Genomic DNA, 13,567 nt, shown 5'->3' with positions numbered 1-13,567 from the left:
GCAAAAAGAAGCCAGATGGTTAGAATTTCCTCAGTTATGACATGTTTTTCTAGGAGCATTAGGAACAGGCTTATAATTGTTACTTTTGTTCACACCTTCCTTTCCATTCCTATTTTTCCTAGGTGGATTTACCTTGTTTACATTCTTAACATCTTTCAGCTTATGCTTAAGCTGCTTCTTAGTCATTAAGCCTATGTTAACTTCAGTTGGCTTATCCTGTTTAGGTTTGTCAGAAGTTACTTTCTCCTTAACTTCTGATTTATCAATATCAGACTTTGCAGTTACAAACTTAACAGGATTTACCTTTGGTTTTTGTTTAACAACTATAGGCTCGGTTTCTACAATTTCCTTACTGTTCTTATCATCTCTATAACCTAAGCCCTCTTTCCAGTTTCAACTACTAAGAATATCCTGAGTTGCTTTACCAGACTTAGTCCAAGTCCTGATAATCTCTCTTTCCTTTTCAAACTCAGTTTTTAGAGATTCATTCATTTTTAACACTTCATCCCTAACATAAAAGGCATCATCTCTATCTTTCTGAGTTTGATGGAACATGACTAACTCTTTTTCTAAATAATCATTCCTCTTTTTATAAGAAAGATTTTCAGAAGTTAATCTTTCACATGTTAAAGTTCGATCTTTATAACTAATGAACATGATTTTAAGATATCTTCTCAACTCAGTAATATTATCAGTATGAAAGGCATAAGTAGTTTGAGGTACCTTTAAGTCAGCAGTATCAGAACTGCTATCAGCATTTTTCATCAAGGCATAGTTTTCCTCATCCTCAGAATCTGAAGTATCTGACCAGCTTTTCTTCTTTGTGACAAGAGCCTTGCCTTTGTGACCTTTCCCTTTTCTGCAATCTGGAGATATGTGGCATTTCTCACCATAGTTGTAGCATTTAACATTTGAGTAATCTCCTCTGTCAGACTTTCCTCCTTTGCCTTCAGATTTTATGAAACCTTTTTTTATCAGAACTTGCACCTTTCCTGGAAAATTTATTTCCTCTCCTAAATTTCATGTATGCAATCTTTGTGATTTCTTTCACCATAAGAGCACACAGCTTCATCATCTCCTCATCAAGGTCCATCTCAGGTATACTTTCAGTTTCTGAGTTGTCATCACTATCAGAACTTGATGACTCAGTATCAGACTTTGTGATGAGAGCCTTTCCCTTGCCTTTCTTTGAGGCAGCAACTTTGGGACTTTCCTCCTCATCCACAAAAGCAACCGTCCTTGACTTTCTTCCATTCCTCTTGCTTCTTTGTTCCATCTCAAGTTCATGAGTCTTGAACATCCCATAAATTTCATCAAGAGTTGTTTCATCAAGATTATAGTTGTCTCTTATTATTATGGCCTTCAAATCCCATCTTTCAGGAAGAGCTAACAGGAATTTAAGATTTGAATCTTCAATATCATACTCTTTGTCAACTAGTGACAAATCATTCAAGAGTTTGACAAATCTGTCATATAAATCAGTTAATGACTCATCAGGCTTTGAGTCAAAGTGCGCATACTCTTGAGTGAGTATAGTCTTCCTGTCCTTCTTGATTGAATCAGTTCCCTGACACCTTGTTTCCGAAGCATCCCATATCTCTTTTGTAGTCTTGCATTGAATTACCCTGTTTGACATGACATTATCAATGGCACTATGCAGCAAGTGTCTTACCTTTGCATCCTTCACAATCGATGAGATATCTTCAGCAGTGTAATCACTTTTCTCCTTTGGTACAGACTTTGATGGCTGACCTGCAACTTCCACAGAGAGTTTGGTTGGCATATATGGTCCTTCATTAATCCTGTCGAGATATTCTGGATCTGTAGCTTCCAGAAACATAGCCATCTTCACTTTCCATATGGAATACTAAGAAGGTTTCAACATGGGAACTCTTATAGTCTCATATCGACTATGGGTTATGGTTTTTGGAGGTTCTTCAGTTTTGGTGGGCTTGGTTGGAGTTTTTTCTTCAGACATGATTGTTTTTGGATCTTACACTGTTTTTGTGTTAACAGATCGTTCTGATACCACTTGTTAGGTCACACACACTGTAGAAGGGGGTTGAATACAGTGTTTAGCACAATCAAATCAAATATAAGAACTCAAGTAACAGAAAATAGATTTTATTCAACACAATAAACTCTGTTACAATATGAAACTGTCCTCCTTCAGTGATGAACAAATTATCACGAGATCTGCTAGGGTTACAAAGAATAATAACTTCGATAATGATAACACTTATAGTGTAAACCCTATGCCTGTGTTTATATACTACACAGTTACAAGATAATGTTCTAATTGATATGGAATATAATTATGCTTCCTAAAATATATCAACTAGTTATCTTTTCTTCCAAGTATTCTATTCTTCATAGAATTCCTTCTTCATGCATATTTCTTTTTGTCTCAGTCTCGATCTTCTTTCCTTTCAATCAGCCGCCTGCCTTATCTGAAAGTCATCTTAAGTCCTGATATTATCTCCTGATAAATATCTTCTGATAACTTAAGTTCTGATCACTTAAGTTCTGATATCTTAAGTTCTGTCTTCAGTATAAGTGTTGATTTCCAGTTAAGTACTGATTTGTCCTGTTAGGTAAGATCTGAAAACTAAACACAAATCATATTACACATGACATTATCAAATATATCTAACATCCTTCACCGCCTTGAGTTCATGTTTCCTTTTCCTTCTTGAAGATCAACTGATGTGACAAATACTGATTATATCATCCATTGACATCATCATCCGTCGATATCTTTATCCGTCGATATCATCATCCGTCGATGTCATCATCATCCGTTGATATAAGTTCTGAAATGAACTTCTGATAGTTTCTACTTGGTATCATCAATTGCTCCTAACATATTATATCTGGCCTACTGGCTTTTAAATATAAAAGTGAACCTATCACGCCTCTATAATTTAAAATATCTAGAGACTTTTCAGTTGTGTTTATTTCAAGTTTAGTGGTAGTGGCCATGAGAGTTTTTGCAGATGTGCAATCCATTAAGTCAATTTTTTTTAAAAGATCATAAATGAATTTGGTTTGTCTAATGAATATTCCATTACTAACTTGCTTAACTTGGAGACGAAAAAAGTAAGTTAGTTCTCCCATCATGCTCATTTCATATTTACTTTATAAAGTTTTTCATCTGTAGAGCCAAATATAATATCATCTACATAAAATTGAACAAGTATACTAGAGCCATTAACATTTCTAAAGAAAAGAGTTTTGTCAACAATACCTCTTGTGAAATGATTTTCTAGAAGAAATTTTGATAGAGTGTCATACCAGGCTCTAGGTGCTTGCTTCAAACCATAGAGTGCTTTCAAAAGATAGTAGGCAGGTTCTGGAAAATTAGGATCTTCAAAACCAGAAGGATGACTGACATAGAATTCCTCCTCCAAATCTCCATTTAGAAAGGCACTATTTACATCGATTTGATAGACTTTGAAATTGGCATGGGCTGCATAGGCTAGAAAAATTCTGATAGCTTCAAGTCTTGCAATAAGAGCAAAAGTTTGATCAGAATCTATCCCTTCATGTTGAAAATAGCTTTAGCAACAATTCTTGGCTTTATTCCTTATGACTATGCCATTCTCATCCATCTTGTTTCTAAATACCCATTTGGTGTCAATATGATTCTTGCCTTTTGGTTTGGGTACGAGCTTTCATACTCAATTTCTTTCAAATTGGTTTATCTCTTCTTGCATAGCTAAAACCCAATCAGGATTCAACAAAGCTTCTTCTACCTTTTTTGGTTCTTCCTGTGACAGGAAGCTGCTATATAGACATTCATCTTGAGTTGTTTTCCTTGTTTGCACTCTTGAAGATGCATCACCAATAATTAGTTCAAATGGGTAATCTTTAGTCCATTTCCTTTGTTATGGTAGATTATCTCTAGATAAAGAGGCCTTAAAGTTGTCTTGATGTGTGACTGAGTTTTGATTAGAAGAAACTCCCCCTCAGTTTGTGGATCTTTGACTTGAGGTTGGGGTCCTTTCTATGTGTGATCTAAAATGACTTTTAACTCCTATTGATGGCTCAACGGATGTTAAATTTTGCCTTTTGACGGATGATGCAGTTTATTTTTCGACGGATGATGCACCTTATGCTTCATTTGTTACTGATTTTTCTGCATTTTCCTAAGAAATTATTTCTTGATCACTTTCATCATCACTTTCATCAGAGTTCATCTCGACATTGTTAAATTTGAGGCTTTCATGGAAACCTTCATCTTGAAGTCCTTCAATCTTCTTATCATCAAACACAACATGTACAGATTCTATAATAATATTGGTTCTAAGATTACAGACCCTATATGCTTTCCCTACAACATATCCAACAAATATACCTTCATCAGCTTTGGCATCAAACTTTCCATGTTGCTCATTTTGATTCCTTAGAATGTAGCATTTGCATCCAAAGACATGAAGAAAGTTAAGTGTTGGTTTCCTGTTCTTGAACAATTGATAAGGAGTCATGCATTTTACTTGATTGACCAAAAAAATATTCTGAGTGTAGCATGCAGTATTTACAGCTTCTGCCCAAAAATAAATTGGTAACTTTGATTCTTCTAGCATTGTCTTTGCAGCTTCAATAAGAGATCTATCATTTCTTTCCACCACTTCATTTTATTGTCGAGTCCTTGCTGCTAAAAACTCATGCATAATCCCATTTTCTTCAAAAACAACCTCATTGCAGAATTCTTGAACTCAGTTCCATAGTCACTCCTGATTCTTCTAACCTTTAGATCATGATGATTGTTGACTTGCCTTATATAATTGATAATAATTTCACTAGCTTCATCTTTAGATTTTTTTCCCTTTTGACAGGCATCACACAATCCATCTTTTGAGAACTCAACTTGAGGAATGCCTCTTACTAGGTCTTTTCAGACTAATTCATTCATAGTCTTGAAGTTCAGGTGGGACAACTTCTTGTGCCACAACCAACTTTCATCTTGACTTGCTTTGCTGAAAAGACAAGTGATAGAATCTGCATTGGATAAGTTGAAGTCATCTAGGTACACATTTTCTTTTCTCACTCCTGTGAGAACCACTTTGTTGTTCTCCTTGTTTATAACAACACAGGCTTCTGAATTGAAGGGTACAGAGTTGCCTTCATTACATAGTTGGCTGACACTCAGAAGATTGTGTTTGAGTCCATCCACTAGAGAAACTTCTTCAATAATGACATTCTCCTTAGAATCAAGCCATATCCCACAATATACCCTTTGTTGTCATCTCCAAAAGTAATACTTGGTCCATCTCTCTCCTTGAACTTAGTGAACAGGGTAGAGTCTCCAGTCATGTGCCTTGAGCATCCACTATCTATATACCACAGACTCTTTCTGTTTCCCTGACTGCTTGAAGAACTGACCTCTGCTTCATCTGATTTAGCCATTAGAGCTAGATTGACATAACTTGTTTCTTCTTCTTCATCTACCCCATCAGCTGCCCAATCATTTTCTTGAGTAAGGAAAGCCCTTTCCTTTCGTTTGAGAAAATCAAAATATTTCTTTTTGTAATCCACAAGATTAAACTTTCTTTACTCAGAATCAGGCTTTCTGCATTCATTTACAAAATGACCGCTCAATCCATATTTGAAACACTTGATTTTAGATTTATCCACCATGTTTCTATTTGGCTTGGTTGCTCCAAAATTCTTTTTGAATTTGAGCTTGGGAAATCTTCTTGATAGGAAAGCTAGATGTTCATCTATGTCCTCCATTTCATCCTGACTAAGATTATCTTCATGCTCATCCATTAGCCCTTTTCCTTTGCCTTCACAAACACTTGAGTTTGGTGTAGATTCCACAGCTTTAACCTTCATCTTTTTCACTATCTCTTGTTCATCTACCAATGCAATAGATCCTCCCTTCTTCCTTCCTTTCTCTAACTGCTCATCTTGTTCCAACTCATGCTCATAACGGTCTCTCTAAAGTAAACTCCTTATAATCTTGAAAATTTCTAAGAGAAACAGTCATAGGCTTCCATTCTTTTGGTAGAGATCTAAGGAATTTCAGGATTGAATCTTTTGTCTGGTAGATTCTTCCATGCAGCTTCAGTGCATTTAGTAGTTTTTGAAATCTACTAAAAATGTCACTTAAAGATTCACTGTCTTCACAATGAAAGTGATCATATGGCTGGATTAGAAGTTGCATATTGTTTTTCCTCACTTGTTTAGTTCCATCACATATGATTTGAATTGTATCCCAAATGTCCTTAGCAGATTTACAGTTGATGATATTGTCAAACATATCTCCATCAAGACCATTGAACAGAATGTTCATAGCCTTTTTATCTTTGTGCACTTGCTCAATGTCTTCATTTGTCCATTCTGATTGTGGCTTTGGAATGCTTTGCTCATTTTCTGCGGCACCTTCAATATCTATAGCATCTCTTCGAGGAACAAGAGGGCCTTTATCAATGTAGTCAACATACCTTTCATCTTAAGAGAAAAGATGCAGGTGCATTTTTGTCTTCCAATGGTGATAGTTGTCTTTATCCAGAAAAAAGGATCTTCACTCCAACATCCGTCCTACTCATGTTGTTAAATATTTTGATCTTTAAACTCTTAGTGTGTTAAGAGCTTGCTCTGATACCAATTGTTATTCCGAACAATCTAACAACGAAATTACAGAAGGGGGGTTGAATGGAATTCTGGTTTCTTTTTGGAAATTTAAAAACTTCTTACAAATATATATAACAGTGTTTGAATAAACTAGTTGTGGATAAGATGAATTCAAGTATTCAAACACAAAGTAAATAAACAAGGGTGTTTACAAACTTTCTGGTGGATTGATATTTCCACCGGAGATATATATAAATGAGGACGATCTCTGTGATGCAAAAATACACAGCTGCTTACAAGAGTTCTTACAAACTAAACTTGAGAGTTCTAAAAGATACAACTTACCATGCTCTCTAGTTCTTGCTTGTGTTGAATGTGTCAATCTCTCATATTTAACTTTTTGCTACGCTTGGTTTATATATCACCAAGTTACATGTGTAATACGATAAAATATAAATCTATTATTTAGGTCTAATCACATGTTTCTTCATTTCCCTGTCCCATGCAATCCAGATAGATATAGCATCTTTCAATGTCTCTGTTTTGCATGGAAATGGAAATTCTTCTTAATCTTCATAACCCTAATTATAGGCTGCCACATTCCTTTTGTATACAACCAACCCATGTGACTGTCAAGTCGCTTTCAACTGCTACGTGAATCTGATATTCCTTGAGACTTCAGCATTATTCGTTGAGTCTGTTATGGATCATCCGTTGAAGGTGCCTTGAATCATCCGTTGAGAGCTTTGCAGATTATCCGTTGGTAGTATTTCCTTAGCAGTTGATACCCTTTCACTTATGTAGAATTACCAGGCATCACTTATTTATAATTAGCCAACATGTTCTGCATATCTTTCTGGTAGCCAACATGACTTAGAATGTCTAACAATTTCTAATCCTCTAAGATATTAGAGTATACATGAATGTGCTACATACTTGTTTAATACAAGCTACTCCATCAAAAGATAGTTACACATATCATTTAACTTATCTACTTAGAGTATTTTGTTAAGTTATCATCAAGCCTACAACATATTCCTAACATCGAGTAATGCCAATGTCTAAATATAACATTGTCAAAAGTAAAATATTTGTTAAAAATCAAAATATTATTAAAATGTGACTTTCTTAGAACATATTGAATACAATTATAAATAAAATATTTTTAATGTTTTGTAAAATCATTATTTAAGTATAAATTTTATACCGTTAAACTTGGATTAAGTAATATCTGATAAAATAATAATATCGCTTTAGTAATAAATTTCGGCGGTGCCAACTTGGGCCAAGGTTGTAAAGTAATATTCTCGCTAAAAGTATAAGATAATAAAAAGTTAGAAGATTATTAACGGCCCAAGTAAAATGTAAATTAATAATTTTATAAATATAAACAATATATATATATATATATCCATATATATAGATATAATGTATATAGGTTACAAATTTGAATTCTTTTTTAAATATGATTTATAGTAGATTATTTCTTCTTTCCACCAAAGTCAAAATTAACTTTGTTGTGCAAGACATGCCAATACAATAACAAGACCAAGTCAAATTGACATCCCTAAGATTTAGTTGGTTGATAATCAACTTTGTATTTTATATTGTATTACTTGAGTCTGTAAAGATGGTTAGAAAATTGGACTGAAGTATTTTTCTGTAAATAGTTCAAGCCTAAGGAATAAACTCTGGAGGAAGATCAAGTTAGATCATGCCTCATAGAAATGATTGTTAGGATTCGAAGTATCATAGAAGGGGGGGTTGAATACGATACTCACTAAATTAAAAAATTCTTTCGAATATTTTACAGATATAAAATTTAGTGTTCGGTTAGTGGTTTCGTGTTCTTGAGGTGAATAGTGTTTGGAATAGTAAAACGAGGAACACAAGATATTCAGGGAAATATATATTCATATATAAATCCGCGAGGGTGTTGCTACACTCCGATAAATAAAATTAATCGGCTACAATCTAAGAACAACAAAGTTTCTAGCTTCTACAAAGATCAACAAATTAAATCCTATACAATAATCTAGCTTTTGTTTATGCAAGGATTTAATTACCGGGTAACGATTATAATGCCCCTCTGAATTATACAAGAGTTAAATCGGGCATTATAACGTTACTCTGGTGAGAAGATTAACGAATATGAATCTGAGTGTGTATCTCCTCTGTCTTTCTTTGCTTCTATTTTCACCAGCTCTTTGGGAGAGAAGATGAACATAAAAGTTTGATTGCTTGATCTGCTGCTGTGTAGAATTTCAATTCAAATGTGTGGCTAAAAATGAACCACATAAATAATTGATTGTACAATAAAGTAGTGGCTGAGGAGTTAGTTGCGACAGGTCTTCTATCACTTACTTGCGCACACAGAGGGATGAATTGTACTCAGTTTATTTTCACAAGGTTTACTTGCGACCAGGAGTTACCAAGTGGGAGGATTTTTTTGCCTTAGAAATATTTGAACCCCTCCTGTTACTTGCGACCAAGTAACTCATTGAGTTACTTGCGACCTGATGTACAAGTACAGGTACTTAACCAAAAACAAAACAAATCACTTGATTTGTTTTGGTTTACTTGCGTGGTCTTCATTTCCTTTTTTTTCTTTTTCTTTTTTTTCTTTTTGTTGTCTTTTTGTTTTCTTTTTCTTTTTCTTGTTTTCTTTTTCTTTTTCTTGTTTTCTTTTTCTTTTTCTTGTTTTCTTTTTCTTTTTCTTTCTTTTTTTTCTTTTTATTTAAGTTTAAATTGTAACTAAATTAATTTATAAAATAAACTTAAATATAACTTATATAAATAAACTAATTTGGATTTATAAAATAAACTTATTTAAAGTTTATAAGATAAATCATTTTAAGTTTATTAAATAAATTATATTAAAGTCCATTAAATAAATTTATGTAATTTAACAGTTAAACTTTGAACTCGGCCAATCCCTCGAGTTGTTTAGTTGTATACCCTGCGCACCTCTTCTCATACTTTAACAGATAAACGTTCAATCCAAGTACGTTCCTCAACTTAACAATTCTCCTAAAAATAATATCCAGATTCCTTTTACGAGATGTTGACGCCTAGTGCAACTAGTCTGGTTCACAGACTACTAACTTTGATTCAGGTCTTCGTATTATGGCTTTGATTACATTGTTAAGCTTGCAACAACTTTATCGCTTCAGACACTGACTGTCAATAAATAAATGTACTTTCACTAGAATCCTTTCTGGTACTTTAGACAACATCTTCATTGCTACTACAAACTTGAATACTTCATTCACTGTTCTTCACCGACGCTTGAACATATAAATGAACTCCTGTTAGTGAGTATAACTTCAAGACTGCAGCTGTCTTCTTTAACCTTTGTTTATACCCTGTCTTCAATTCTTCAGATTCCTATGCTTCGAACACTATCTATCTTCAATCAATGCCAATACACTGAAATCTTCTGGTAACACTTTATACACTGAATATGCATCATATCTGAAACCCTGAAAGTCTTTAACCTTTATTCTCCACTGAGGCATGAACATATTAATGAGCTTCTTTCAGTGACCTGTAAACAGACTTCAAGCTTTCTTTTAATTTTTGATTCTTTATATTTTCCTAATCTTCATTTCTTCTAATTTCTTATGTTGTCGTAGTATTATTAACCTGTCCTATTCTAGCGTTGTTCTCAAGTTGAGTTATCACATAACTGTTCATACAGCTACGCAGTCTCACCAACAATGATACAGAAGCTTGGAGTGGAATAAATCTGTTTTATAAAGAATGTTCTAAACCAAGATATCGACAAGTCACATATCAAGAAATATAGAGAAGTCATTCGAGAACTCCAGAATGACTTATCGAGAAGTCCAAAATGGCTTATATAGAAGTCTCAGAGATATCGATAAGTCAAATGAAGATATGAAGATTGGAGATATCGACAAGTCATTTCTGTATGTAGAGAACTTAGAGATATCGACAAGTCAAAATGAAGATGTGAATATTGGAGATATCTACAAGTCAAATTATCATTAGAGATCTTAGAGATATCGACAAGTCAAAATGTATATAGAGATCTCTGATATATCGACAGGGCAATTCTACATGTAAAGATCTCAGACATATCGACAAGTCATTTAGCATGCAAATATCAAGAGACCTCGACAAGTCAAATGTACCTATAGAGAACTCAGAGATCTCGATAAGTCATTATATTTATCGAGATGTCAATTCTCTATTGAAATACTGGAGATCTCGATATGAATCTCAAATACAGAATGCAAATGAATGAAGATTCAAAATTACCAGTCAACAAACGATCAATCTATTAGATTGAAAAGTCTACAAAGTAGCTGGGGAGAATACAAGATCAAGGGCCAAGATTAACTAGACAAAGGATGGTTACAGACCTACACGATTCTGCACATATTTTCTAAGCTAGAAATGGAAATAGAAAAATATTGCTTTAGAAAAGAGTTTAGTACATTTTAGTGCAAGTTTTGTAAACTCGTGCTGCTAGTGTACAAAGCATGCACTGGTCCTTAGTTTAGGAGTAACAAACAGATTCATAGTTCTTGTATTCTCTCAATATAGAAGCTGAGTTCTTTACTTACAAATAACCCAAGATTTGTAGCAAGACCTAACTTAATTTTAATACAAAATTAAGTGAGTTTTGAAATATTGTGTTTGCTTTCTTATTTTTACTAACATAATATAACTGTATTTCTTATCTGCTTTGTTCACACAACCAATCAAATCTAAAAAGGCTTAAAAATATCCAAAACACATTCACCCCCTGTGTTGCACTTATTATTTAACAAGTGGTATCAAAGAAAAATTTGAAAGGAAACAAATCTAGATCTTGGAAGTATGAGTGCACAAAAGATAAGTAGTATCAAGATACCATCCTTTGATAGAATCAACTACACACTCCGGAAAAAGAAGATGCTGTTGTTCATAAGGATGACCAACCCATTATATATACAGATTCTCAAGAATGGTCATTTCACCCCCCTGGAAAGGGTTGATGGATCTACTAATGGAGATATGGTCATCCCAGCTCATTATGCCCCTAAAGACCCTTCAAAATACACTGAAACTGAAAAGGAAAAAGACTCCCTAGATTGCGGTCTACAACTAATTCTGATAGAGTCACTTGATAATGTTATATACAACAATGTTATCAATTGTGACACAGCCAAACAAATTTGGGAGAAGATTGAGATTCTGTGTGAGGGTACAAAGGAAGTTAAATCAAACCAAAAAAGGATACTGATGTCTTAGTATGAGGGATTTATGGCAAATCCCAAAGAAGGAATTACTGAAGTTTTTGAAAGGTTTAATAAATTGATAAATGACTTGTAGCTTCATGATAAATATTATGAAGCTGAGGAGGTTAACCTAAAGTTCTTGCTAGCTCTTCCCGACCACCTTGAACTTAAAATATCAGCTAGTAGAGAAGGAAGAGATTTGAGTAGAATAACCCTGGAAGTTTTATATGAGATCTTCAAACTTATGAACTTGAAATGCTACAAAGAAAGTCATTAAAGGAAAACCATGGACATGTTGTTGATGGTTCCAGTGCCTTAGTTGTTAATGACAGTGAAGCAATTGAAGATGAACAAGATGCTCAAGTTCCAGTTATCCAAGCTGTGGAGCAAAAGAACAAAGGACCTCAGAAGTAAGTTGTTTTGGAGTTGGAGGAATATGATTTTTATACCTTGGATGAGCTAGATGAATTGGACCAATCCATGGCTTACTTGTCTAGGAAATTCTTTAACATTAGAGTCAAGAAGCCTAGGTTTTTCAAGAACAGGGGACAGTCTTCCAACAATAACAACTGGAAGCCAAAGACTCAGTATAACTCAGCTACCAAAGGTGGCTAAAAGACTGGATATGTTGACAGATCAAAGATAAGCTTCAATTGTGATGAATTGGGTCACCTTGCTACTGAGTGCAAGAAGCCTAAGAAAGTGAAGAAGGATAAAGCATATCTGAAGTTGGAGGCAAAGTATGAAGCTCTCTTGAAGAAGCAACAGGAAAAAGCTTACATTGCAGAAGGAAAAAGTTGGGATAATACTGATGATGAAGATGAGAATGAGGAGTTTGGAAACTATGCACTAATGGCTCATGAGCAAGGAGAATCATCCTCATCAAAATCTGAGGTACCAACTCTCACTACTATTGATTTTAATATAAGTCAATATAAAGAGACTGTTGAAAAGATGAGCATAGAGATGTTCCACATCCATACTAGCATGGTGGAAGCTACTGATGAGGTTAATAGGCTGTCAAAAGCTAATGAGAAGCTTGAGATTGAAAATAAGGATTTGGAATTACAACTTGTTGAGCTTGAAACTGTCTAGCAGGAAAATGAATATTTGAAGAATAAGCTGAAGTGTGCTAGTAAAATAGAAGCTGTGTTGAGGGAAAAGATAGAGAATAATGAAGTGAGGTTGAAGTCTTTCAGGAATGCTTCTCAGTTAGTTGGTCAGTGTCATGAGAAGAACAAGCAATGTGCTAATATAGCCATTGGCCTTGACTATGATGCCTTGAATAGCAACAAGAAAATTATAGGTGACAGAGGAAAAACAACTGCAAATGAAGATGTTCCAGTTATGCTAAAAAAAGTTGAGTCACCTTTGTTCAAGGCATGCGAGGTTAATTTCAGTGAGAATGAGATGATAATTAAGTAGGAGCTTGCAGATGAGGATGCTGAAAAGAAAATTGATGAAAACACTCATGTTGTTGAAATTAAAAGGAAGCCCATGGTCAATCAAGGTTCCAAGACACCTGTCAAGGAAATTAAAACTGTGAATGTAGGAAAGAAAAAGAGGAATATGAATGGGAAGGTTGGTGTAAACAAAAGCAATAACTTAACATTTGCTGCAGATGCTCCCAGGAAACAATGTCAACAGTATGGCTCTGTGAATCATCTAACTCACCTTTGTATAAAGGTTATTAGTAAGCTAGGAGTGGGAGCATGCAAGTATCATGAAGCAAAGGCTGA

The 13,567-nt window shown here is 34.4% G+C and overlaps 1 protein-coding gene across 1 annotated transcript in view; it reads left to right on the top strand.

Moving 5' to 3' along the window:
• LOC141685979 (uncharacterized) overlaps positions 1-13,253 on the top strand; it is a 53,400-nt gene extending 40,147 nt beyond the window's left edge. The window contains exons 2-3 of the mRNA XM_074491049.1: positions 12,140-12,238; positions 13,028-13,253. Coding sequence (XP_074347150.1) covers positions 12,140-12,238; positions 13,028-13,253 — 325 coding nt within the window. The remainder of the gene's footprint in view (positions 1-12,139; positions 12,239-13,027) is intronic.
• Positions 13,254-13,567: the final 314 nt, after the last annotated feature.

This window comes from Apium graveolens, chromosome 9 (genome assembly GCF_009905375.1).
Source record: "Apium graveolens cultivar Ventura chromosome 9, ASM990537v1, whole genome shotgun sequence".
Taxonomy (NCBI): Eukaryota; Viridiplantae; Streptophyta; class Magnoliopsida; order Apiales; family Apiaceae; genus Apium; species Apium graveolens.
Note: the sequence above shows the minus strand (reverse complement) of the source record. Positions and strands in the feature narration are given on the sequence as shown.